This window comes from Cololabis saira, chromosome 10 (genome assembly GCF_033807715.1).
Source record: "Cololabis saira isolate AMF1-May2022 chromosome 10, fColSai1.1, whole genome shotgun sequence".
Lineage (NCBI taxonomy): Eukaryota > Metazoa > Chordata > Actinopteri > Beloniformes > Belonidae > Cololabis > Cololabis saira.
Window position 1 is genome coordinate 41762854 of NC_084596.1, and position 26247 is coordinate 41789100.

The 26247-nt window shown below is 39.9% G+C and overlaps 2 protein-coding genes across 2 annotated transcripts; one reads left to right on the forward strand and one right to left on the reverse strand.

The window, feature by feature from the left end:
- Positions 1-2154: 2154 nt before the first annotated feature.
- aldh9a1b (aldehyde dehydrogenase 9 family, member A1b) lies at positions 2155-16901 on the forward strand. Its single transcript, XM_061732929.1, has 12 exons — positions 2155-2236; positions 2327-2521; positions 6112-6257; positions 6452-6581; positions 7221-7355; positions 8916-9112; positions 10167-10307; positions 11280-11468; positions 11549-11636; positions 12884-13025; positions 13910-14022; positions 16554-16901. Exons 2-12 carry the CDS (start codon positions 2362-2364, stop codon positions 16646-16648), a joined length of 1536 nt encoding a protein of 511 aa, XP_061588913.1. The 5' UTR covers positions 2155-2236; positions 2327-2361; the 3' UTR covers positions 16649-16901.
- A 3388-nt stretch (positions 16902-20289) lies between these two features.
- Positions 20290-24432, reverse strand: prdx1 (peroxiredoxin 1). Its single transcript, XM_061732931.1, has 6 exons — positions 24348-24432; positions 22715-22827; positions 22419-22572; positions 22207-22329; positions 21106-21236; positions 20290-20710 (listed from the first exon to the last, which is right to left on the reverse strand). The coding sequence occupies exons 2-6, from the start codon at positions 22818-22820 to the stop codon at positions 20628-20630; spliced, it is 597 nt and encodes a 198-aa protein (XP_061588915.1). The 5' UTR covers positions 22821-22827; positions 24348-24432; the 3' UTR covers positions 20290-20627.
- Between the last annotated feature and the right edge of the window lie 1815 nt (positions 24433-26247).

Consider the following 26247-nt stretch of genomic DNA (forward strand, 5'->3'; position numbering starts at 1 on the left):
ATAGCAGATACAACATGAATTACTCCTATGTGGGATCAATAAAGTTCTTATTTTTGCCACCTGAGAAAATTAAATATATTTTATTTGGTGCCTAACTGTTTCCCAAGTATGTTAGTGTATGTGTGAATGAATAAATGAGACGTAAAAGGTAAATTTCTTTGTAGAAAGGCGCTTTATGAAAATAATTCCATTTACTTGTATTAGTTTACAGCGCAGTCTTGCCACATCCAATATGGCGGCGACGTTGACGTATCACAGCAGCTCGATTTGGTGTCTACGTTTATATGTCTATGGCTCCGCCTACCGCAATCACCCAACATGGATTCACGCAGTTTTACTATTTTTAGATCATTTTTCCCGAGCGTGCCGCTCACGTAGCTTCACAGTAACATGAAAGCAACGTGTTTTTATTTCACATTCATTGAAATAATAGTTTATTGATAGTAGTTACAGCGTAACTGGCCAATAAACGTTTACGCCCCCGCCCCGTGAGTGACGCTCATCCGCCCCGCCCCCTTTGAGCTGCAATAGTAAAGTCCAGAGCAGTGGATAAAACATTTTAACATGTACTTCTGTAATGCCAAACATATTTTTCTGTGATTTAAGAGCCTTCATACATTGTCTTTTAATTATTTTACTTGTTCTCAAAGACAGACACTTGTTCTTATTGTCACATTCATCATTTAAATACATCAGACTGTATTTGTGTGTGATGCTGCCTCCCCAGCAGACTGCAGCATAAAACAACACACTGACCACAGACTGATAAACATCTGCAGCATCGTACTACAGATGTCAATAGATCTGGATCATAAAATATTTAACTGAAAACCATAATGTATCATTGTCCAATGTAAGGGACTATTAATAAATTGCTTACATTAATATCATGTAGCTACACAAGAGATGCATTGCACCAGATTACAGTTCAGTTGCTAATTCATCTGCAATCCATGAAGCAAAGTTTTCCCTCCCCCCAAAATAACACAGAAAAGCTTGTCAAATTAGGCTTTTAGTTTTCATCCAGCCATCCAATACACGTAACTCACATTGATGTATTCACAGTGATTCATTATCAGCTGTAAATGTACCTGGGTACGGATTATTTTAATATTTTCCGTTCAAAACCGAGCTCACTGCTGTCTGTCCCATAGACGAACATGACAGCAGCATCAAGCCAGAAACCTGGGTGTAATTATTGACTCAGACCTGAACTTCAACAGCCATCTAAAGTTTATCACTAAATCTGCCCATTACCACCTAAAAAACATTGCTAGAATTAAGGGGATTCTGTCTAAACAAGACATGGAAAAACTTATTCATGCATTCATTTTCAGTAGGTTGGATTATTGCAATGGCATTTTTACAGGCCTTAACAAGAAATCTATCAGGCAGCTGCAGCTGATCCAGAACGCTGAGAGTCAGAGTCCTTACAAACACCAGGAAACTGGACCATATTACACCGGTCATGAAATCGCTACACTGGCTTCCAGTGATAGAGTTTAAAATCTTACTGCTGGTCTACAAAGACCTGAATGGTCTTGGACCAAAATCCATGCTGGATCTGTTAGTTCCTATGAAGCTCCCAGACCCTGAGGTTCATCTGGATCTGGTTTGTTGTGGTTCCAGAACCAGAACCAAGCAAGGTTCATCAGCGTTCAGTTATTCTGCTCCTCACCGGTGGAACAAACTTCCTGTAGACCTGAGGTCTGCTCCAACTGTAGATCCTTTAAATCGGGCCTAAAAACATTACAGTTTACTGAAGCGTACTCCTAAATGAAATACTTACCTGCTGGACTTTTTAACAGCTTGTGCTTTTTATTATTTTACTTCTTTTCTTATCATCTTATTCATAATTTTATTCAATCTTATTTGTTATTTACTGTCTAATTATGTCTTGCCGCTTTTAATGTCAATGTAAAGCACTTTGAATTACCTTGTGTTGAATTGTGCTATATAAATAAACTTGCCTTGCCTTGTTTTGGAACTTTCGGGGCTGACATGAACCACGTGACCGCTCTGGCGGCGAGAACAAAAGTTGTGGCCACTCTGTTTTATCCACTGCTCTGGTAAAGTCATGGTGTAATGTGATTGACAGCGTAATGGACCAATAAACGTTTACGCCCCGCCCTGAAAGGCTCCTCCGCCCCGCCCCCTCTGAGCTGTAAAGTAACGGTGTAATGGGAACCTAACGTGGGCGCATCGCAGCAAGAGTTTAGATCCAAAACTCCTAAATGTGAGTGTAACCCTTGCACTATTTAACTCGTTAAGTCGTGCATTGTTGCGGTAAAGTGTCTGTTATCCACAGTGTTGTTATGTTCCGCAGTACTAGGTACAGTTGGAGCCGCAGAGGCAGCAGTAATGCTCCGGAGACTCCCCGTCGCTGCTCCGCTGGCCGCCGGGCTGCGGTGGCTCTCCACCGGCTCGGGGGTCGTCACCGACCCGCTCAACTACTGGGCTGCGCAGCGGAGGCCGAGCCGCGGACAGGGGAACAAGGAAAACGTCTACGAACCAGCAACAGGTTATTCACTTTTATTGGTCCCTCAGCTGAATGGACTTTGGTCATTGCTGTGTAAAGATAATCGATTTTTTTGTTGTTGTTGTTTTAGTCTTAAGACATTATCAGCCTTTCTTTCTTTCCTTATTTTAACTTTGACTGTCTAGAACATTTCAAGCGGTCTCTCCAGTTCTTTTGACAAACATTAGCATTTACTTATTTACAGTAAATGCTTTCTTATGACATACTTTTGTAATAACTTATTTTATGGCTGTTGAGCAGGTGGTTTTATATTGCATCACAACGACATGGGACCTCATGACAGTTTTCTGGTACTTTGTTCATTTACAATTTTGGCTTGAACAACAAAGATGAGTTATTTTAAATTATTTTTTATTTTATTATAACTTTTTTTTTCCCAATATATCAAAGTGCCGCATCGCAAGAACAGCTGAAGTAAGAATAAGAATAATACTTTATTGTCAATGTACCTGGTACAGTGAGATTGAAAGCAGCATCACCTCTCCAGTGCTAACAAATAAGAAACAATAGTGCAAACAATAAGAAATATAAGAATATAAGAAATATAAAAAAGGTTAAGGTGCATTTGAATAGTGAAGACCTGAGATTCTATTTACAGATGATAGTATTTAGTTACACATGTAGTGGAATATTGCACAGATAGAAGTATTGCACGGTAAAAAAACAGTAACGAAGACATTCACGTTTTGTTCAGGCCCTGAACTTCAGGGCGATTATGGCTTTGGGGAAAAAGCTTTTTTTTAAGTCTGTTGGTTTTTGACCTGATGACTGTGTAGCGTCTTCCTGAAGGCAGCAGGTCAAACAGGTCAGAGCCGGGGTGGGAGCTGTCATTGATGATTTTAGTGGCTCTGCTGAGGCAGCGGGAGGTGTAAATGTCCGTCGGGGGGGGGAGGGGGCAGCCGATGATCTTCTGCGCCACTTTCACCTCTGGAGCTTTTCCCTGTCCGCAGCAGTGCAGCTGCCGTACCAGACTGTGATACAGTACAGCAGGCTCTGGATGGATGAGCGGTAGAAGGTCAGCAGCAGGCTGGAGTCCAGCTTGTATCAGCCGCTGCTGAGCCTTTTTGGTGATGGCGATGATGTTCTCAGACCAGGAGATGCTGTCGGAGACGAGGAGGCCAAGAAACCGGAAGGAGTGGACCCTTTCCACTCTCTGGCCGTTGATGTAGAGGGGGGGCTGGGTCGGTGTTCTGTTTCCTGAAGTTGACGATGATCTCCTTGGTTTTCCCGGTGTTCAGAGTGAGGTTGTTCTCTGAGCACCAGGCTGTCATCTTCAGGACCTCCTCTCTGTAGGCTCCTCGTCCCCCTTTGAGATGAGTCCGACCACCGTAGTGTCGTCAGCAAACTTCACTATCAGGTTGTTGTTGTGGGTCGGACTGCAGTCATTGGTGTAGAGGCTGTACAGGAGGAATAATAACATGATATTATTAATAACCACCAACCAAGAACCAACATCTGCTGTTTTTACTCTCTGTTCATGCGTTTCTGCATTTCTATAACTGTTTTTTATTTTCTGCTGCAAACTCTGCTGTTCTCTGTTGTTTAAATTGTGTTTTTTAATATTTTGATTGTTGTACGGCGGCCTTGAGTGCCATGAAAGGCACCTAACAAATAAAATGTATTATTATTATTATTATTATTATTATGTTTTAAATGAAAATAAGACACTCTTAATGAAATGTCTGTAATCAAAGTTAGACAGTTAGACAGTATGTAATCATTATCTCAACCAAAGTTTTAGGGCTGGAATGACTCAGTACCAAAGGCAGCATGAGGATGTGGGTAAAGATAGGGAGGCTGGATAATACATCTTCAATATCACGGTATCGTACAGCTCGCTAAATGACATATTTTAATTTCTGTTCGGCCCCAAACAAATACTGCTTCCATTTACAAATTACATTTATTTGGCCGCTTGCAGCACAGTGAGAAAAAGAAAATTGTGACCAGTCAGAAAGATGTTTTAATATCATTCAAATAACCATAGCCAGATTTCAGACTCATTTCTAACAAACAATCTGCATGATTTGCCAACTTCCCCCACTACTACTCAGTCAATGACTATCGTTGACATGAAATGTTTTTCCAATAGATTTAAATGTATAAATGATTAGCGATTAACCTCTGTAGATGTCTCCTGTGGGGAATGTTTCAACAGTTTTATCATTGATGACGGCATCTTGTCGGTGTCATTAATCTGCTGAGTTCTGTTTACAGCATTTCCTTGATTTCAGTGTCAATCCAGCTCTGTGCCAACTCCGTTTTTTTTCATTTTTTATTTATTTATTTTTTTCAAATTTCAAGTTGGTGACTCCCCCCCTTCTTCCCCCTGACTGCTGCTGAGAAGGCATCCCATCTAGAGCAGCGCTGCCAGGATCCTGGAAACTAGACAAACATTTGACCAAATCACCCCAGCTCTTATTTCAGTAGCTGAAATATGTTTGGGCTTTTGATGTGCTTTTATTGTGCTTATATAGAGGGTATGCATTGATGTCACTTTCCCACTGAACCACGCCCCCTTACTCACACTGAGTGGCAAAAACTGCTGCAACTAGTAGGGGAAACTGTGGAGACGGGATAACAGCTGATTATCGGCTTAAATTAAAGGCAGTTGGACTTGACAGTGACCCGTACAGTTACCTTAAGAACCAGTGGTCCATGGACATTAATATTTGGTACAGTTACCAAGAACCAGTGGTCCATGGACATTAATATTTGGTACAGTTACCAAGAACCAGTGGTCCATGGACATTAATATTTGGTACAGTTACCAAGAACCAGTGGTCCATGGACATTAATATTTGGTACAGTTACCAAGAACCAGTGGTCCATGGACATTAATATTTGGCCACGAATCCAGTTTCCTGATATTTATATGTACTTAATTTCTACGCCGGGGAAATACACGAAGCAAAGCTTGAAGGCTTACAAAAGTCTTGATGCTTGGTCCGACTTCAAGGCAGGATTTGTTGTAGAAATTAAAGTGATGAGGACACCGAACTGGATTATGATTGGACCATTTAACGTTAGCTACCCAAAAATCCAACATTACCTGATACAAAATGGGAACCACAAATCCACGTTTCGGTGTCTGGAATCCAGCTGTTTCTGTGAATTGCAGTGATCCATTTGTCTCTCTTAAGCTTATTTTTCGTCAGTCTGTAAAAAGATAACTTTAATTTCTTGCTAAATCTATGAGTACAGTCGATCGCACAACAGCTCTTTCCCATTTTAGATGTTTTACAGTTGCTCAAACTGAAACTTTACGCTGACACTCAGTCTTTCTGCCACTCAGTCTTTCCGACACTCAGTCTTTCTGACACTCAGTATTTCTGACACTCAGTGGGCGTAACCCGCTGTGAAGTCGCATCTGTGACGGCATGCGCATTCCCTCTATTTGTTTTTAATGTCATTTTATTGTTCCTCCTCACTTTCATTGTTCTTGCGATGTGGCGCTTTGATATATTGGAGAAAAAAAAAAGTAAAGTGTGATTTGAATAAAATGGGTTATGATGATTCTTATGATTAAACTGTTTACCTGGATGACGGGACAACCCTTTGCGTCATTGCAGGACGGGTCCTGTGCTGTTTGGACCCATGTGGTGCTGGGGAGGTGGACCAGGCTGTGAAGGCTGCCCAGTCAGCGTTCAGCCACTGGAGCAAGATGTCTGGGATGGAGAGGGCGAGGATCATGATAGAAGCTGCACATTTAATTGAGGTGTTTATTTGTATGTTTGACATGAATTACGCAGGTGCACAAATTAGAAGACCATGATAGACGCGTGCACTGTACATGTTATTTACAAAAACCTTTTTGAACGGTGAAAATGAATGCTCATTTTGAAAACTGGTGCATCCAGATGTTTGACAGCAAACACAGTGCATCACATGTGCAATGCTTGTCCTGCACAGAGCAGGAGAGAGGAGATTGCTGAGATGGAGGTGGTGAACAACGGGAAGTCCATCACAGAGGCCCGTCTGGACGTGGACTCTGCCAGACTGTGTATCGAGTACTACGCAGGACTGGCCAGCACTCTAGCAGGTTGGTGCCAACAGCACTCACCGTGGCTTGAAAGGGGACATGCCACTTTTATCACATTGTTGTATTACAACTTATCATAAGTTGTGTATTTTGGGGTTGTATGTTATGAAATACATATATACAAAATTTGTGTGGTGAAAATAGAAGAAATAAACAGTTTTGAAGGGTTTTCTTTTTAAATGAAATAAAACATAAAATTGAGCATGTGCATATGCAGGTATATTACCTTTAGCTGATGTCCTTAATTAAGATGTCGAGCTGCCAGTTATCGTCAGTATTTATCATCAGTCTGAGGAAAACTGGTTTCAGTCATGAGAACGGAGGTGATCAGAGGATTATCAGTCAGCACGACTTCACTGAAAAACTCAGACATGTCGCGCAAGAGCCTTGATGTTTGTTTTATTTTTTTCTTGTTTCTTTCACAAATAAAAATGTTTTTGCTCCCTTAAGTTTGAAATGTTGATCAGAACATGCTAATGCATTTTAATTCCAGGCTGTAAGGTGACAAATTTATTTTATTAAACGATATGTCATAAAATTGTAGGGAAGCCAAAATAGTAGAATACATTTTATTTAAAACTCCTATACCTTGTAATGGTTTTTAAAGACGTGTTAATACTCCTCTTTTGTTTGGTGAAGGCCAGCATGTCCAGTTGCCGGGAGGATCCTTTGCTTACACCCGGCGGGAACCTCTCGGGGTGTGTGTGGGCATCGGTGCCTGGAATTACCCCTTCCAGATCGCTGCCTGGAAGTCGGCTCCGGCTCTGGCTTGTGGTAAGTGGGATCTTCTGCTGCAGGAAAGAAACCAAAATTACCCACTTTTGATCGTTCTTCCTCACATTCTTACAGACTTTACTTATCTGGCACAATCTAACAAGATCTGAACATACACAGCGTCAAGTCATTATGAAATGACGGATTAAAAACATGTCAATGGCCACGGTTACATGATGTTTTTTAATTTGGAATTAATTATTCCGAATTAAACTATTTTCCCTCGAGTTTACATGGAAATAGTAATTCTGGATTGAGGTTTACATGGAAAACACGTTTGATGGTCTTTCTCCAATTCCTCTACAGGTCTGGGGGTTGGGAAGGTTCTGATTGGATAGGGGGGGGACCGGAAGTTAAACTACCGGAAGAAAAACAAACTTAGCCGCTACAACTTTGAAAAGCTCACAATTTTTATGTTTCCTGTTTCCATCTGTTCTTTTAATTATTTCCAGGTTCTCCAAGCTATTTATTAAATAAATGGTCTCTGCTCTTGACCAGCGTTTACTGCGTGCTGCATCTTGGAACTTTGTTTGGAAACAAGCCCAGCGTGGAATATAATGGCCCTTTTGCACTAGTACCGCCTTAGTCCGGCTCGGCTCGGCGCGGCGCGGCTCTACCCGTTTTGTCCCCGTTTGTTTTTCCACAGCCAGGGGAGAAGTGGGGGGGTTGGGGTGAAGCTGCTGTGACGTACTCGATTGCGCAACCGCTTTGTTCATGTCGGCGCTGATGAGAAATCAGCTGGAGCCGGGAGCAGCTGAGAGTAAAACAGCCCGTCTACATCCCTTTTTTAATTCTCTCCTCAGCCACCAGGTTTATGAACATCTGCACCTCAGAGTTGGATCACCAAACAGACGTTTGCGCTTTATAATAAAATCGCCGCGAGCCGCCAGTCGCCCTCGCGCTGACTCCCGCTTCCTGATTCAAACGTCTGCCAGCCCCGCCCCCCGACCAATCAGCTGCCTGTAATGTGATGACGTTGGAAATAGTCCCGGCTCAGCCCGGTTAGACCCTCGCCAGAATGGTTACAGAAAAAGTATCTGCTTCGAGCGGCTCTACCCGCCTCAGCCCCTAGTCACTAGTGCAAAAGCGCAAGACGGGGCCATGGCAGGTAGAACCGAGCTGAGGTGGTACTAGTGCGAAAGGGCCATAAGCGTCATGGAGACAGACGGGCGAGGGAACGAGCAGCGCAGAAAGACCAGAATTAATTTAAAGAGGAATGAGTGTATACATGATGGCAGAATTATTCTATTCAGATTTAAAATCAGAATAAACCAGCTACTTACTTCGGAATTAAGTTTAATTTGGAATGGACATTTTCATTCAGAATTAGGTGTTTACGTGGTAATTTTTACTCATTTTAAATCAGATTTAATTTTAATTCTGAATTAAAGAGGAATTAAACTTCCCATGTAAACGCAATGATTGATATCCCACCCTTAGATGGCAGTAAAGCAAAATGGATGGATTTAAATGAGAACATCTAATCTTGTGAAGCATGGGAGACTGTGGTTGATTAGAATCTCTGTTATTCTGTTTTCTTTTTTTTGCCATCCAAAACAGGCAACTCCATGGTTTTTAAACCATCGCCAGTGACGCCTGTGACGGCGGTCTTGTTGGCAGAGATATATGCAAAAGCCGGAGCTCCAGAGGGGCTGTTCAACGTGGTCCAGGGCGGCCAGGAGACCGGCAGCCTGCTGTGTCATCATCCTGATGTGGCCAAAGTGTCCTTCACTGGGAGCGTGCCCACAGGACAGAAGGTTTCTGGGGTTTACTCTCTTAACCCTGGGGCTGTCTGTGGGTCAAGGGAGGGGGGAGGGAGGAAAGAAGGAATGAAGGAAGGAAGGAAGTAAGGAAGAAAGGAGAAAAGAGGGAAGGAAGTAGGAAAGGGAGTAAGGGAGGGAGAACAGGTGGAAGGGAGGAAGGAAAGAATGAAGTAAGGAAGAAAGGAGGAAAGGGAGTAAGGAAGGGAGAAAAAGATGGAAGGGAGAAAAGATGGAAGGAAGTAGGAAAGGGAGAAAAGATGGAAGGAAGTAGGAAAGGGAGTAAGGACGGGAGGAAAGATGGAACGGAGGAAGGGAGAAAAGATGGAAGGAAGGAAAGAAAGGAGAAAAGAGGGAAGGAAGTAGGAAAGGGAGAAAAGATGGAAGGGAGGAAAGAAGGAAGTAAGGAAGAAAGGACTAAAAGAAGGAAGGAAGTAGGAAAGGGAGTAAGGAAGGGAGAAAAGATGGAAGAAGGAAAGAATGAAGTAAGGAAGAAAGGAGGAAAGGGAGTAAGGAAGGGAGAAAAGATGGAAGGAAGGAAAGAAGGAAGAATGGAGAAAAAAAGGAAGGAAGGAGGAAAGGGAGTAAGAAAGGGAGAAAAGATGGAAGGGAGGAAAGAAGGAAGTAAGGAAGAAAGGAGAAAAGAATGAATGAAGTAGGAAAGGGAGTAGGGAAGGGAGAAAAGATGGAAGGAAGGAAAGAAGGAAGTAAGGAAGAAAGGAGAAAAGAAGGAAGGGAGGGAGGGAGGGAGGAATGGAGAAAAGGGAAGAAGGAAGGACAAGCAAAGAAAGTAATAAAGGAACGAATGACGGAAGGGAGGTAGGAAGAAAAGGGAGTAAAGGAGGGTAAAAAAGGAGGAAAAGAGGAAAGGAAGAAGGAAGGAGAGAGCAGGAGGAAAGAAGGATAGAAGAATTGGGTAATTTTGACCCAAAGACAGTACAAGGGTTAAAGGATGAGGAGATGTGGAAATATTCTGTAGGAGAAGGCCAGTTCTGCCTAGAAAGCAGTATGATCACAATCATTGATGAAAACATGTGACTCTGATCCTCAGATCATGGAGATGGCATCAAAGGGGGTCAAACCTGTGACTCTGGAGCTCGGGGGGAAATCTCCTCTGGTCATCTTCGAGGACAGCGACCTGGAGAACGCTGTGAGGGGAGCGCTCATGGCCAACTTCCTCTCGCAAGGCCAGGTGCAGTGTCTTGGTTTGGATATTACTTGTATCTTCCAAAACAGTTTAGGATACTAGCGTGAATACACACGGTAGGAATGGGCGATATTTTACCGTTCACGATACACCGTCAAAAAAATTCTCCACGGTAAGAATTTGTCATCTCGTGGTAAAAACGATAAATTCCAGTTTGACGTTTTTGTGTGAGAAACATGGCGGAAGGCGGATCTGAGAACGAGCTCCAGCTCCGTTATCTGGAACTGGTTTGGATTTAAAAAGAGAGACGAGGAGCAAACATCATCTATTATGTGCAGAGTCTGCAAAAACAGAAGGAAATGGTTGTTACATTTTGTTATAACGTTTGACTAATACGAAAAAAAATTGCAATAGTATCTAATTTGTGGCATGTTCCAAGCAGAGGTTAATTTGCACATTTTATTTATATTAGAAGAGGTCATCACTGATAGGATTTTATTTTCAGTGAACTTTTATTTATTTGTCCTGTTTCTTTATTTATCAGGTTGTATTTTTTTCTACTTTGTGATTTTATAAGCTAATAAAACTTGAAGGACAATGGTACTTTTGCTGTTTGCTTTTACTATTATCCCACTGTTTAAGCCGACACAGTTTGAATAAATGTTGAATATGTTCTTACATTTCAACTTATTTCATTTGAGTCATTACAGTTTTGCAGTACAGGTGTACTAATTTAATTGGTTTTTATTAATTTAATTAAATTGGTGTAGTTTAGTAACATTTAGTATTCTTTTAGAGCAGTGATTTGGGGGCTCCAAAGACTGAATGTGGTGATAGATTTATAGTTAAAAAGGTGGAGTTGAATTCATATTTTTTTTATCGTTATCGAGATAAATGCCAGATATTATCGTGATACATTTCTTTAGTCCATACCGCCCATCCCTAATACACAGTTAAAGCAACAACATAAAGGGCGTATGTATCTGCTTTACCTGGAGTGTTGTCTGCTTGACTCAGGTGTGCAGCAACGGCACCAGGGTGTTTGTGCAGAGCAGCATGCTGCCGGAGTTTGTGCAGGAGGTGGTGAGGAGAACCCAAGCCATCACCATAGGAGACCCGCTGGTGGAGGACACCAGGATGGGAGCTCTGGTCAGCCAGGCACATCTCGACAAAGTCTTGTCTTTTGTCGATCAAGCAAAAAAAGAGGTACGTTGAATTAATTTAATTAAAACTGTCCTATCACCAGGTTTATGCTTTTGAGTCTCAAAGACTTGCTATTTTATCAGGGAGCCGCTGTGTTGTGTGGAGGAGAACGTTTCGTCCCGTCTGATCCCAAACTGAGAGGTGGATACTACATGACTCCGTGTGTTCTGGGTAAACCATCCTTACATTACATTTTATAATACTCAGTACTCGACTTGTAAAAAAATAAATCAGGGGGGATGGTGGATTTTATCATATGGGGACAGATAATTTGTGCTGATTACAAATAATATAATATATTACAAATAATAGCAGTGACCAAAACACCTGCAGAAATACTGCAGGAATGACATAGCAGCAGTTAAATGCAGCCTTCTGTAAGCTTTAAATATCCACTGGGCTTACACCAAATACATCAAAACACTACAATAAAAAACACTTTTCTGAACTTATCAATATGACTCTGTCCTTCACAGGATAAGTAAAATGGATCACTGCAAAAACTCAAAATCTTAAAAATAATATTTGTCTTATTTCTAGTTAAAACATATTTGTCTTATTTCTAGTTAAAACATTTTAGTAAAAAAAATCTCATTACACTTAACACAAGACTCATCACTGGAAAAAACAACAATTTTCACCTGTTTCAAGTAGATTTTCACTTGAAATAAGTAGAAAAATCTGCCAGTGGAACAAGATTTTTTTGCTTGTAATGAGAAGATAAATCTTGTCCCACTGGCAGATTTTTCTACTTATTTCAAGTGAAAATTTACCTGAAATAGGTGAAAATTGTCACATTTTTCTGGTGTTATTTTTCTGGTGATGACTCTAAATGTTGAAATAGCAGTAAAACCACATTCATTGATGGAAAGGGGGGATGTCAGTTTTACAGGGGGGATGATTTTTACCGTTTTTATTTCAGGGGGGGATGCCATCCCCCCTCATCCCCCCTCAACTCCAGTACTGGTAATACTGTATTTGACCTGGTCTTTGTACGCTTTGACCGTATAGAAACGTAATTCTCCTCAGTTGTGTGAAATAAGACCTGGAAACAGGCATTGTGGCATAGAATTGTCAAATTGGTTTAATTCACCGTACAAATTGTTACAGATTACTTTTGTAATACTGTATTTGACCCGGTCTTTGTACGTTTTGACCGTTTAGAAACGTAATTCTTGCCACTTTAAGAATGAGATGTACCTGCTGTACACTAACTCTTTTCTTATCATTTTATTTGTTATTTACTGTCTAGTTGTGTCTTGCCGCTTCTAAAGTTGATGTAAAGCACTTTGAATTACCTTGTGTTGAATTGTGCTATACAAATAAACTTACCTTGCCTTACATTAATGCAAAGCTTGTTCACATTTAGCTTTGGTGATGCCCATCGCAATGGTTTTTCTTTTTAAACCTTCCCGTAGGTGACTGCACTGATGAGATGACCTGCGTGAAGGAGGAGATCTTCGGCCCCGTTATGTCCGTGTTGTCCTTTCAAACCGAAGAGGAGGTTCTCCAGAGAGCCAACAACACCACCATGGGTCTGGCTGCAGGCGTCTTCACCAGGTTCCTTAGTTATACATACATGTTATTATGACGTAACTCAGGGGCGTCAATTGGGTATGCCAAGGTATGGCAGCCGCCACACCTCGGCTTCAGGGGAAAATGTAAATGTTTGTTTTTTAAAAACATTTATGGAATTACTCTGTCTATTTGTATTGATTATTCTATTACTTAATACATATAGAATAACTACAAATGCAAATCAGAACAACATGATCGATTTCAATAGTTATTATACACTGCAAAAACTCAAAATCTTAACAAGAATATTTGTCTTATTTCTAGTTAAAATGTCTAATTTTTAGTAAAAAAAAATCTCATTACACTTAAGACAAGACTCAAAAACAACCATTTTCACCTGTTTCAAGTAGATTTTCACTTAAAATAAGTAGAAAAATCAGCCAGTGGAACAAAATGTTTTTGCTTGTAATGAGAAGATAAATCTTGTCCCACTGGCAGATTTTTCTACTTATTTCAAGTGAAAATTTACTTGAAACAGGTGAAAATGGTCAAATAACAAGTTATTTTTCTGGTAATGACTCTTGTTTTAAGTGTAATGAGATTTTTTGACTAAGAATGAGACATTTTAACTAGAAATAAGACAAATATTCCTGGTAAGATTTTGAGTTTTTGCAGTGAGCGAGACTGCATTTGAAAAAGTTCCAATTTTCTTGACCACACAGATCAGCTCCATAGCAGACTTCTGTGATGAGCATTTGCTGGACGTGTTGATTGATACTCTAGTTAAGTTCTGTGACTCGTAACCTTGCCATACCTTAGATTCGACTGAATTGACGCCACTGACGTAACTGACTGAAGAATCAACAGTTAATGCAACAAAATGTTATGGCTTAAATAACTTGTGTTTTCCAATCTAATGTGTGGAGGGATGTGAGGCGAGCACATCGTATGGTTGAGCATCTCAAGGCCGGCTCCTGTTTCATCAACAACTACAACATCACGCCGGTGGAGGTTCCGTTCGGAGGATTCAAAATGTCAGGTACAGTCCGGCTGACTGGAAACGCCCGGGGCCAAGTATCAAACGCCAATACAGTCATCCCTGGCTATAAAGCGGTTCACTTTTCACCATTTCGCTGCTTCACGGATTTGCATCATGCATCGTGTTCTGCATTCTGATTGGCTGAACAGTCTCCCCGCTTCTTCACTTCCTGGGTCAATAACGTTGGTTGCTTAGCAACAAGCTGAGAACGACCAATGAGCTTCAGCACCAGCTCAAGAACGGAACCTTTGATGAATCGGTCATTTATTTTTATTTATTTATTTATTTATTTAAAAAGGATCCCCATTAGTCTTCACCATGGGAAGACTATTCTTCCTGGGGTCCACACATAGACATACAAAGATTACAATAATACAATAATACAACTCAAAAAGGGTGAAAAACATTCACTAGAATTCCTGAAATAATAAATTGAAACAAAAATAAAAGTTTAAAGGAGCATAAGGCTCCTTTTAAGAAATGAGACTCTCTAGCGCCACCCTTCACCACGACGGCCGTTACTGCAGCCAACAGTGAAGCCGGCACGGGAGAACGGGGAGAACACACATGCAGCATCATGTGACGTCACATCCGCAGGACAGCGCGGGAAATTCCGGCCCACAATTGCAGCACATGTTGCAGCACACAGCCTGTTCAAGGCAACGGAGATACGGTAGAGGGCTCATTCTTTTGGGTTTGGAACGCTTCATCTGACATTATTACTAGAAAACTTAAAACGGATACGAATTTTTTTTTTTAAATCCTGCCTCAATCCTGCCTCATGCTCCTTTTAATTACCCAACCAAAACTATCCACATCTTAAGTAACAATATTTGCTACTATCACCAGATCTGTATCCACTTTTGAGCAAAATAGTTTGCAACGACTTTATAATTTATAATATACCCATACCTCTATTTATAGTAGTATAAATATACTACATATCATAATATACTCATCCATTATAATATACTCATACTACTATACTATATACAGTATACACTCATAGCCTACAGTGATTTAGAATATATTTACTATTGAATTTATAATATACTTACAATTTGCACAATAATCACAATATATACCTAGGACCGATCATGACTTCCTTCTGAACCACAGCTGCTTCAGTCTCCTTTTAAAACTTGACACCTTGTTTATTGCAATTATTTTCACTATTATTCATTACAGTTCTTAAATATAGTCGATGGTGGCAGGTCGGTTTATAAGAATCTTTCTGCCCAGAAGAAAAAAGAGCGACAACAACGACCCATAACTATGTTCTTCTCTCGAAAAAACAAACCTGCACCCGCGGCTTTAGGGGAAAAACACGCTACAGAGTCGGGATGCAGCAGCATCAGAATAGCAGTGGAATACGCACCAGTCACTATTTGTCCTGCTGTACTTATTGTATTATTCATTTTCTCCCATTCAAATCCAATTAATCGGGTCGCGGTGGGGCGGGGCTGATCTCCACAATTTGATGCCTTGTGTAATAATTGTAAAAAAAAATAAAGGTTGCTACTTCGTGGATTTCACTTATCACGGGTTCTTTTTGGAACGTAACCCCCGCGAAAAACCAGGGATTACTGTAACATTTTTTCTTTTACTTCAGTTTTGAATAGACTTGTTAAGACTTCTTTGAAAATAATCAAAACAAATGTTTATTATTCTATTTTAGCACCGATATTATGAGTTACCCAGTTAAACAAGTTTTGTTTAAATGACTCTTTCAGTAGAATATGAGGAAAGCTCTCACATTTGGCTCCTCGTCTAATCAAACACGTGTGGGGTGTACTTCCAAGGATTAACACTGAATTTCAGTGCCACCCATTCACAGTGACTACGTTTACATGCAGTCAAAATTCAGGTTAAGGTCAATATTCCGGTTACTGAAACATTCATAATATTCCGTTTCCATGCGTGAGCAAAGAGAGTTATCCCTGTATACATGGTAATTAATCATTTGGGATATCTGGATCAAACCAGCGACGCATGGAGAACGTCATGACGCAATTCCCGTCATTTCCACTTCTTCTTCCTGTATCCAAATTCAAAACAAATGCTGCTTCATGCAACTTTTCGCTCACCTTCTTGTAAATCTCTCTATCCCGGTACTTTCTACCGTCTACAAATGCAGAAATGTTCATATCCTTCATTACATTTATGAAGTGATTAGTCTCCTCCTGGTCTTGGCTTCTCCGTGTTTATAAGAACTTCCTGGACTCAAAAGACCAGGATTCCTTGTGAACAGAGCATGTGCAGAAAACAAATTCATGTTCCGTTTGATGGGGAAATCCCGTTTTGCGTTTACATGACTGAATATTCAAGTTTTAAAAGGAGTAACCCAGGGCTCATATTGGGGTTTTTAAAAACCGGAATATGAGCAAATTCAGGTTATTCAAAGGGGTTATTGGTGTTTACATGGCCGTGCAAAACCGGGTTATTGCCAATATTCAGGTTTTAAAAGGGTTATTGAGTGCATGTCAATGCAGTCAGTGAGTAAGCTGAACTAGATTTCTTCCATTCCCCAGGGTTCGGGCGGGAGAACGGCCAGGTGACCGTTGAGCACTACACCCAGCTAAAGACCGTGTTTGTGGAGATGGGGGATGTGGACAGCCTCTTCTAGACCACACCAGCGGAGGAATCCTCGGTTATAAAGCTGATCCATGGACCCAAACAGACGTCTGGACTAACACGTCTGTCAGAACCAAAGACAAACCCTTCAAATGTTCCACATCAACACAAAACACGAGCCGCCATCCCCGGGGCCCAAGCCGTCCATCCTCCAGTTAACTGTTCGGGAACTGAGAGGAAAATGTGAAGCAAACTGAAGCTACAGTAACCGTGCCAAATAGCAATAAAGTCATTTAGAAATATAACTTCTTTTTTTTTTTAATTGTCAGAGCCAGACTTGCATATCTAATGAATGATAAATGATCTAACAAATAATTTACTGAACTTTGATTGCTTTCACATAATTATGTGTAAATGAGTTTCATGTTTTTAGACTTTCTTAGTAAATCTTAAATATACTTTATAGATTTCTACAAAAAACGTTTGCAACTGTTTCATTTATTGAACTTTACTTTACTTTCTTTTTCGTACATATTATAATCCAAACAAATGAAGCGATGATGTATAAATGAAGATGTGAAGATCTGAACCATGACAACAGCGTTATCTTACACATTTTGCAATCACTTAACCTGAAACACAACATGAATGGCATTTTTAAATGCCGAAACGCAAAGGGGTTTGTGAAGTTTTCGCTTTAGTTAAATTCTCCTCTTCGCCAGATTTTTGGCAGGTGCTTTTTTTCTGAGACAAAAAAAGAAGAAGAAACATAACTCACCAGTTTTCTTCTGCAGCCTGCACCTCTAATCCCTCTGATAGTTCAACTGTGCTGTACCTTTACCAGCTGTCTTTTAGGCTTCTTGAACTGCGCAGACTCTGGTAGAGAAAAGTTAACGGTGTATATTTGATGCCCAGTTGTTTTTTAGTAGACCTGCAGCAGCATGTAGACCTACCACCCTCAGAGGGAACATCCCCTTCAGGGTGCTTTTTTACCGAAGGATACTGTAACAAGGTGTTTAATTCAATTATGACAAATTGAAATGTACAAAATGACTCTGTGTTACACTAAAGACACGATAAACATTGTACTGGGATTTCAGATATTTACAGCAAATGAGACAACTACACTACAGGTAGCAAACTTCTCTAAGGCCCTGTCCCAATACTCCCCCCTAGCCCTACTTTTCATCCCTATCCCTAAATATGGGCACGTTCCCGTGACGGTAGTGGTGTCCCAATTCCTCTTTCCACCTAGGAGTAGTGGAGAAAACGAGTGTAGTGGCTATGAATCTGTCCCTACGGATGTAGGGATTTCGGATGCTGACTAGGTGAACTAGGGCCAGAAAAATTTCCCAGAATGCTTTTCGTCGTCATTTGCGGACTGAATCCAAAAAAAAAACATGGCGGACATTTCTTATTTTTTAGTGAATAAAATCAATATTTTGAGTTAGTTTCTGCATAAAAATGAGTTTTGATTACATTTCTAGCGAGAAATATATGTTTTACTTTTATAATATTCACTCAGTGAATGTACATAATCACTCGCTTGCTCGTTGTTGCGAAGTCTTTTTCAAACCTCGACAGAATAAAGGCTGATTTATGGTTCCGCGTTACACCAACGCAGCTCTGCGTTGGTGTAACGCGGAACCATAAATCAGCTCCCGAGCCGGCAGGCTGTTTTGATCCCGAAATCTTCTGAGCCAATTTCTTAACAGGCGTAGCTGCAACTGTTAGATTTCATCTATTAAACCAACATTTATCTTCCTAAATGATTTATTTCAGCCAGCGGTAATTCTCCACAGAGCTGCAGGTTTCTCCCCGGCGATGACCCGGCGATCACGTCTGTACTCCGGCTGCTGCTGCCCCGGACCGGCGGCTCTTCTCATCTCCGAAAACATCGGGTCAAATTTCTTAACAGGCATTATTTGGATAAACTGAGCCCAGGTTGGGGATCTTAACGGTTACTTTTACGCCTGAAAAAATATTAAAACTTAATAAAGTGGCATATTAACAGCGCTGCATCTGAAATTAAAACAGCTTTTGGCTCTCAGCTTCCTGATTTTAGTGGTGGTGCTGAAAGTAGGAGTAGGGGGAGTATTGGGACAGGCCCCTGGGAAGATTTGAAGTACCCTAAAATCTGTGGCTTCTTTTTTAGGGGTAGTGGTAGTGAGGGAGGGCTAGTGGAAGAAAGTAGGGGGTGTATTGGGATTGGGCCTAAGTGTACCTTGATCAGTTTCTTCTCTGGAAATGCCCTCTTGTGCTCCTGCAAGCACTCTCCTTTCTGCAGTTTCTCCACCTGGCTTTGCTCCACTGACACCTGGACTTTCAGAGAGTGATAAGCTGTGTGAACCTCACCTACCCTGAAGTGCACGGGCGTTCCTTCAAACCACATGCTGTCAGACACCCCCTCCTTGAAGCCTGGCGGTTCGTAGTCTGCAGGAGTGACTTTGAAACAAGAGCAGGAAAAGACAAATTCATCACGCAACCGAAAACTGACACCAGATCCTCAGGTGAACCTGTGAGACACCAGGGGTAGCACTTTTAACAGTCATCGTAGTAGTACAGCCTCATGGTGAGGTAGACGTTCTGGGGAAGGGCATTAAAGGTTCTGCATGAGCAGGAAGAGCTTCCTGATGAGCAGGTCTGAGGCTCGCTTCCTGTCATCCAGTGTCACCTGCGTCTTCATGTCGTCGTTCCTGTGTTTTCACTGAGGTTATATCAAATTCAACCCCCTCAAACATAATCTATCCTATGTGCTTCCACATATCAGGTAGGATGATTGGACGGATGAAAATACCCCGTCAGATCCCAATGAAAAAAAATGAACTTGTATTATCATAGTAGATAAACATTCTATTCAAAATACAGATGCCAATAAACATGTAGATATGAACATTTAATATATGTAGATATATAGATGTATATTATGGATATATATGTTATATGCAAGTATGTATATGGATATATTGAGTTATATTATACGTATTTGTGTATCTATATCTCTATTAATATATACTGATTTATAGTTATATGTAGATTTATAGTAGTTTTTAATGTATATAATTGGAGGTAAATATATGAACCAGCATGTATATATAGCATATCTACTCTTATATAGTTATTCAAGTATATTGTTATACCATTGCTGTCTATTATGTAGTATTATAGTAAAGTAATGATAATGTAATACCATGCATTATATATTACTTCTATTAGTACATACATAGTACAATTTAATGCTGGGCTTTGTTTTCTTTTGTTTGCCTTGATCTGGACTATATTTATATATGCATATAAAGTATTATGTCACTGTATTGAACAGTTATTGAAACTCGTCTTATATGTTAAGAATGTTTGTAATATCCAGGGGTAGGACTGGATAAGTGGTTACTTCATTCCTACGAGTCGAGCATGTTGGTGGATCTGTCAAACTAATATTATATGAAGTGCTGTACATGTATATTTGTCTGTTCGAAATAAATCTTCAAATCAAATAGTGTCCTTAATCATAATTCTACATATAAGCTGCTTTTTTTTTTTTCATAATTTAAGTCATGTAGTCTCCTGCGGTTGTACCGTTTGAATAGCTGCCAATCTGGAGTACGGTAATATGCGTCTTAATACGGAGCATGTGCTTTGATTTGTACCAGCAATTACACCCCTGTAAGTATGAAACAAATTCCTTCAGACAAGTATCTTTGTATTCTTTATTAAGGTGAAATAAATTCAGTTCAATGTTTAAAAAAGTGCAACATACAAAGCACAAAGACAAATCCTTTGTAACCACACTAAGGCATGACGGTTGACTGAACAGACCCCCAGCTTTGGTCAAGTAGTAAGTACAGGATATAATGCCACACCATTGAGCCATACTTTGATCAAAGGGCACCGTTCACGCTACAGAAAATGTATCTCACTGTAACTACAAAAAAAAAAAAAGACAAATCTCACCCAACGGCTGACTGAAACATCACTGGAAATGTAATAGAAACATAATCTACAGCAGGCAGCAGACTATGGCCTTGAGTTTATTACTGCTTGGCGAAGAAATCTTTGCTCTTCTGGACGTCTGGCTTGATGGTGTCACTTCCTGGCTTCCACCCGGCTGGGCACACTGAAAAGAAAAGATAAGAGCTGCAATGAGTCCTGGACGGTTGATTTGCCAGTGTGATACACATGCATGAAGCCTGTGAGCGGACCCATTCTGGGTCTCCGTCCTGCACGTTGTAGATGTTTCTCTGCTTTAAAACACCTGATTCAAATGACGAGCAGGGACGTTTAAAACATGCAGGTCCGAGGTGAGGCAATAAAGCCAATACAAATTTGAATAATGCAATTTAGTTACAAGTATGTTTTGGTCTTATAGCGTGAGAACAGAGCTTACGTCAGCAGGAGGTATCTCTCACGCTTTATGTTTATTTGTTTTATGTAAAGCACCTTGTGTTGCATTTTATGTATGAAAGGTGCTTTATAAATAAAGTTTGATTTGATATGAAAGTTTGATCTCACCTTCTCCGTGCTTGTCGGTGAACTGAAAGGCTTGAACCAATCGCAGCGTCTCATCCACAGAGCGCCCAACTGGGAGGTCGTTGATGGTGATCTGTCTCAGGATGCCCTTGTCATCAATGATGAAGAGACCCCTTAAATAGAGAGAGAGAGAGAGAGAGAGAGGGGGGGGGGGGGGGTTGAAGGTTTATAATGTTTTAAGACCAGTCGCTGCCTGATCTGAAAATCAGTCAGCAAGAGACGAGGCTTGAAATCTCTCAAACATGATGTGGAAGCAATACCAGCAGTGGGCAATTGTAATATTGTGCTAATTTTTAAAGGGCGTTTCTATGGAGATATACACAGAACTAGGCCTGTGTTGGGGGAGAGAAGGGAAAAAAAAAATTGATTTCCTAATTCTAAATCGATTCTCATATTAATTCCTAAAAATCGATTCATATGTCTAAAGAGCGATTTATTTTTTTTCTTTTATTTATTTATGTATTTTTTTTTCATCATTACATTACAACTTTTGGTTATTTTGTTTATCCCCAAAAAAGGAATGTTTTGTTGGCAAAAACTGGTGCCATGTTTTTGCCTTAAAATATGTTTAAAGGTATGAAAACATTAAAGTGTTAGGTTATAATTGCATAAATTGTCTATATTTCATTACTTTATATACTGTCTTGGGGTTACATTTGCAAAAAAATGCTAAAAACCAAATGCTCAAAAATTAAAAACCACAATAGACCGAAAATGGAACAAATAAAAACGGGGTGTGGGAAAAAATAAAACCAATTTCATCCGTCTCCGTTTCCTCCCTGGATCTGTTTGGTAATTCTGACCCACATGATGTTTCTGTTTCAGTTCTATCAGCATTCTGGGAGCTGATTGGTCCTTACAGCATCATTAGCTGCAATACTTGCTGTTGAATTTCAATGTAATACTAGTATGTTGCATAACTACAGTCATATAATTCATGCAACAGCTCAAAAAACAGTTTTAATAACACTAACCCAAATCAAATCTTGATAGTCGAGTCTGAATCTTAAGAATCGGAATCGATTCTTGACATTTGAATCGATCCCCAGCCCTACACAGAACGTCTCCATATTATAAACCCACCTGTAGGCGATGCCTTCGTCTTCCTTGAGGACGCCGTAATCTGTGGAGATGGTGCGCCGCGTGTCGGATACGAGCGGGATCTTCATGGCGCCCAGACCACCCTGTTTACGTGGCGTGTTGGTCCTTTCAGAGCAGAGAAATACAAGTGTGAGGGTTGGATGAAAGCACATAATCGTGGTGGGCGTTTATGTCAGAGAGTTTAGAGCAAGTACCATGCCAAATGGGAGAAGTGGGAGTCGACAGAGGCTGCGATGACCTCACAGCCAATCTTCCTGAACTGATCCGCAGCGTCGCTGAAAGCAATGATCTCCGTTGGACACACAAATGTGAAGTCCAATGGGTAGAAGAAAAAGACCACGTACTTTCCTGTATCAAGAAAAAAAAAAAAAGTCAGTTAATTTAGTCATTAATTATTATTTGAGATTGCAAATTAGCGTCTGTTTAATATCAAGTTTCCAAGAAAGGTTGAGCCATTGATGGTGGTAAATCTATACAGACAAACACAAACCTTTGTAATCTGAAAGCTTCAGGTCCTTGAACTGTCCGTCTGGCATCACTGCTTTAGATGTGAAGTCTGGAGCCACTTTCCCAATCTGAGCCTTGCCTGCAGCCATCTTCAGTCTGACAGGAGGAAACACACGTACAAATCTCTTAAACGCACAGCAATCAGTGTGTGTGTAGGTGTGTCTGTGTGAATGAAAGAAAACACGTCTTCAAAGAACTCACATCCACCCCCAGGTGAGTTCTTGTCCAGTCAGGTCTCAAAATAGTCATACATCTATCATATTTGTACCGTTGTTGCAATTTTAGTTCAAGTGTAACCATTTTAATTTTTTTTCATGATTTTAAGAAGTATTTTAGATACCTTTATTGAGGGCATTAAAAAAAGAAAAAAAAAATGTACAATAACAATATAATTATCAATATTTTTCCCCCCTTTTTTTATTTTTCATAACATTAATTAAACCAAAATAAATGAGAAAAAAAAGAAGTAATAAAAATAAAAAAAACAGCACACCCCTCTCCCCTTCCCTCCCTCATATGGTCAATAGATTACATCATTCAAAATCATTTAATATATGTCTATCAATACTGGAACAAAAATGAATAATACATTAAATAATCAAGTCCTGCTTAAACACATTCATTAATATAGTAGATGATTCAGATCATTAGTCCAATAAAAGCAAAAAAAATCCAAAAAAGGTATAAAGGTAAATAAGGTCAAAGTCTAGTTTTTTTTCTAACGGAATACAGTATTTTTTCTGGAGTACTATATGATCCAAGTTCATTGATCCACTAAGAAGTTATCTTGATGAATAAAATCTGAGAGAATAGTAAAATTACACAATCCAGGTTTACTCTCATCATCTTTAACAGAAAGGAGCAAATCAGATTTTAAAATTTGGAACATGTGAATGTTCAGGATAATTATATACACACACTTATGTAAAAGTATAAAGAGTTAAATGTTAAATCAAGTAATAGATGGATGCTTTTTTTGTGTACGGGACTTTTGAGTATTTATTAGGTTGTATAAGTGCCTAGATGATTATATAATGCAGTTGTTTGGAGTCACTTAAGTAAATCTTATTTTCCCTCCTGTAAAACCCTTCATAGGCGGAGCCGCCTGCAGGATCAAACCTCAGATTTCATTTATGCATACATAACTTCAACTGACATGAAACCCATGAAGTATTTCCACTTCTTCTCTGCTCACAGCCGTTTCCCTAAATGCATAACTGGCACTGATTTAACTCATTTTACACTCGATTCATTCAGCATTTCACTCGCTTTCAGCGAACATGTCGACATTTTACAGATTTTTTTTTTCCTCCTCTTTTTTTTTTTAAATAGGCTCTATTTTTTTTCTCTCACCGGAAACAAAAGAAACAATTGCTTTAAAACTCCCCCTCCGCTTGCTTTGCTTTATTTTTGTAATTTTCTTTTAAATGGACTCATGTAACAATTTCAGAAAGAAAAAGGGAAAGAAAAAAGGAGACACTTGTTGAACTGAGACTCCCACATTTAACATCAAGGGATTAAAACTTCACGACGCATCTGCAGACTCACTTGAAGAAAGAAAAAGGTAACACACGGATGCATAAATAGACTTAGTGCGTTTGTTGGTTAAAACTTACCTCAATAGAGTCACAGTCTAGGTCCAGGGGGAGAAGGAAGAGCAAAAACTCACTGACGACGCGCCACGACGGTATTTATACCGGACCAACTCTCGCGATGACTCACCAGAGAACGTGACTACTCCGCAGCATGACTTTGCAGTTTCTTATCACATTTATGGAAATAACTATTGATGAACCACAGAGCAAATTGCCAACGTTTTTAGGAAGATACAATAATAAACAATAAAAAGCCACTAAAATGTATTATTTTTGGTTTGTTTGTTTTATTTCTGAATTCATGCTCAAAGCTGAAGTTCATAAAACTTTGAACCCTGATGGGTTCAAAGTCATTATGCTTGCTCAAATGACTCAGCGTTTTTTTCAGGGATTCAAGTCAGAGTTTCAAGTCATCATGAGAAAACATAAAATAAGACCATTATTTAAAGACAATGTTTGTCTTTAAATAGCCACTCTGACACTTAAAACATTTTATAGTCTTCCAGTGAGTGGGTGTGTAATTATGATGTTCCAGTTTACTAATCCTACGTTTACCATAAGCTGCTTCTTGACACTTCCTCATATTTTCCAGGATCTTATTACAACATTGTGTACTTATCCAGTTGGCTACAAAAGGCCCTTTCTTTCTCATTTCCTCCTTCCTCCCCACTTGTTTAAGTCCAGAGAACAGCATATCATTGTAAAGCACGTTGTTGTTAAATGGTGCTATAGAAATAAACTTGCCTGCATGGCCTTACCTATTGTCTACACCAGGGATATTCAACTAGATTGGGCCGGGGGCCACATCTGCAAAAGGACTGTATGGAGAGGGCTGCACAATTTGAAAATGTGGGGGTTTTCAAAATGTATTTTGCACTCAAAGACGAAGACAAATATAATACATTTGTATTATACATTTGAATATATCTAGTTTACATATGAATTATGTATTAATTGTCTCCAGATTTAGTAATTGTGAATGTTAAATATAATATTCAGATAAAGAAATATTATTTTGAATGCAAGTTCATTTTGAAACCATGCATTGTGCAAACTTAATGAAATTGATATTGACCTACTTTTAATAAAACATGCCATAATGACAAAGCACCACTTTCCACCAAGATTTCCTTATTTGAATATTATATTAAGCATTGAGCACAACCATTTTAGTCCATAGTAGCCAGTTATAAAAATATTATTAAAAAAAAAAACATTTTTTTTTTTTTTTTCAACAAACACCCCCTTTTTTGACATATGACCAGGGGCCACATAAAAGCTCCTGGCGGGCCGCATGTGGCCCGCGGACCACCAATTGAATATCCCTGGTCTACACATTTTAAGTATGAAAGCAGTTTTTATGGTTATTGCATAAGGAAGTTACACTGGCATTTCGCTTTCAGTTCAGTGTCATATACAGTTCGTAGTAATGTGTCATACATAAAGAAATGTGAACAGCACATGACACTTAAAAGTGTGTGTGTCGTTTCCTGATTCATTTACTGTTATTCACTGATTCAGTACAGAGGTGGCCCACCCTCTTCAATGAAAAGGTTTATGGTTTATGAGACGGGTGTGGAAATGGTACAATCCTACAAATACCTGGGCCTTCAACGTCACAATAAGCTCTTCAAGTACTGAGCTGCTTCACAAGACGGGTCCACTCTTCTCTCTGCAAACACTCAAGTTCTTCAACGCATGCAGCAAAATGTTCCAGACGTTTTGTCAGTCTGTTGTTGCATGCGCCCTCAGTTACCATGCTTGGGGAGCAGGATTCACGTAAAATACGCCAACAGACTGAACAAAGTCATCAAAAAAGTGGAGTGTGTCGTTGGCTAAGAGCTTGGAAACCTGGAGGAGGTGATCAGGGACAGAGTGCTGACATAAGTGCTTGCAATCACCAACGATTTCTCCCTTTCGG

Excerpts from the sequence above, each read along its gene's own strand:
- aldh9a1b (XM_061732929.1), top strand. The coding sequence starts at position 2,362 with ATGCTCCGGAGACTCCCCGTCGCTGCTCCGCTGGCCGCCGGGCTGCGG. Across the intron at positions 6,582-7,220 it reads ACTGGCCAGCACTCTAGCAG|GCCAGCATGTCCAGTTGCCG; the intron begins GTTGGTGCCAAC and ends TGTTTGGTGAAG. Across the intron at positions 7,356-8,915 it reads GGCTCCGGCTCTGGCTTGTG|GCAACTCCATGGTTTTTAAA; the intron begins GTAAGTGGGATC and ends CATCCAAAACAG.
- prdx1 (XM_061732931.1), bottom strand. The coding sequence starts at position 22,820 with ATGGCTGCAGGCAAGGCTCAGATTGGGAAAGTGGCTCCAGACTTCACA. Across the intron at positions 21,237-22,206 it reads GACGAAGGCATCGCCTACAG|GGGTCTCTTCATCATTGATG; the intron begins GTGGGTTTATAA and ends TCTCTATTTAAG. Across the intron at positions 20,711-21,105 it reads CACCGACAAGCACGGAGAAG|TGTGCCCAGCCGGGTGGAAG; the intron begins GTGAGATCAAAC and ends TTTTCTTTTCAG.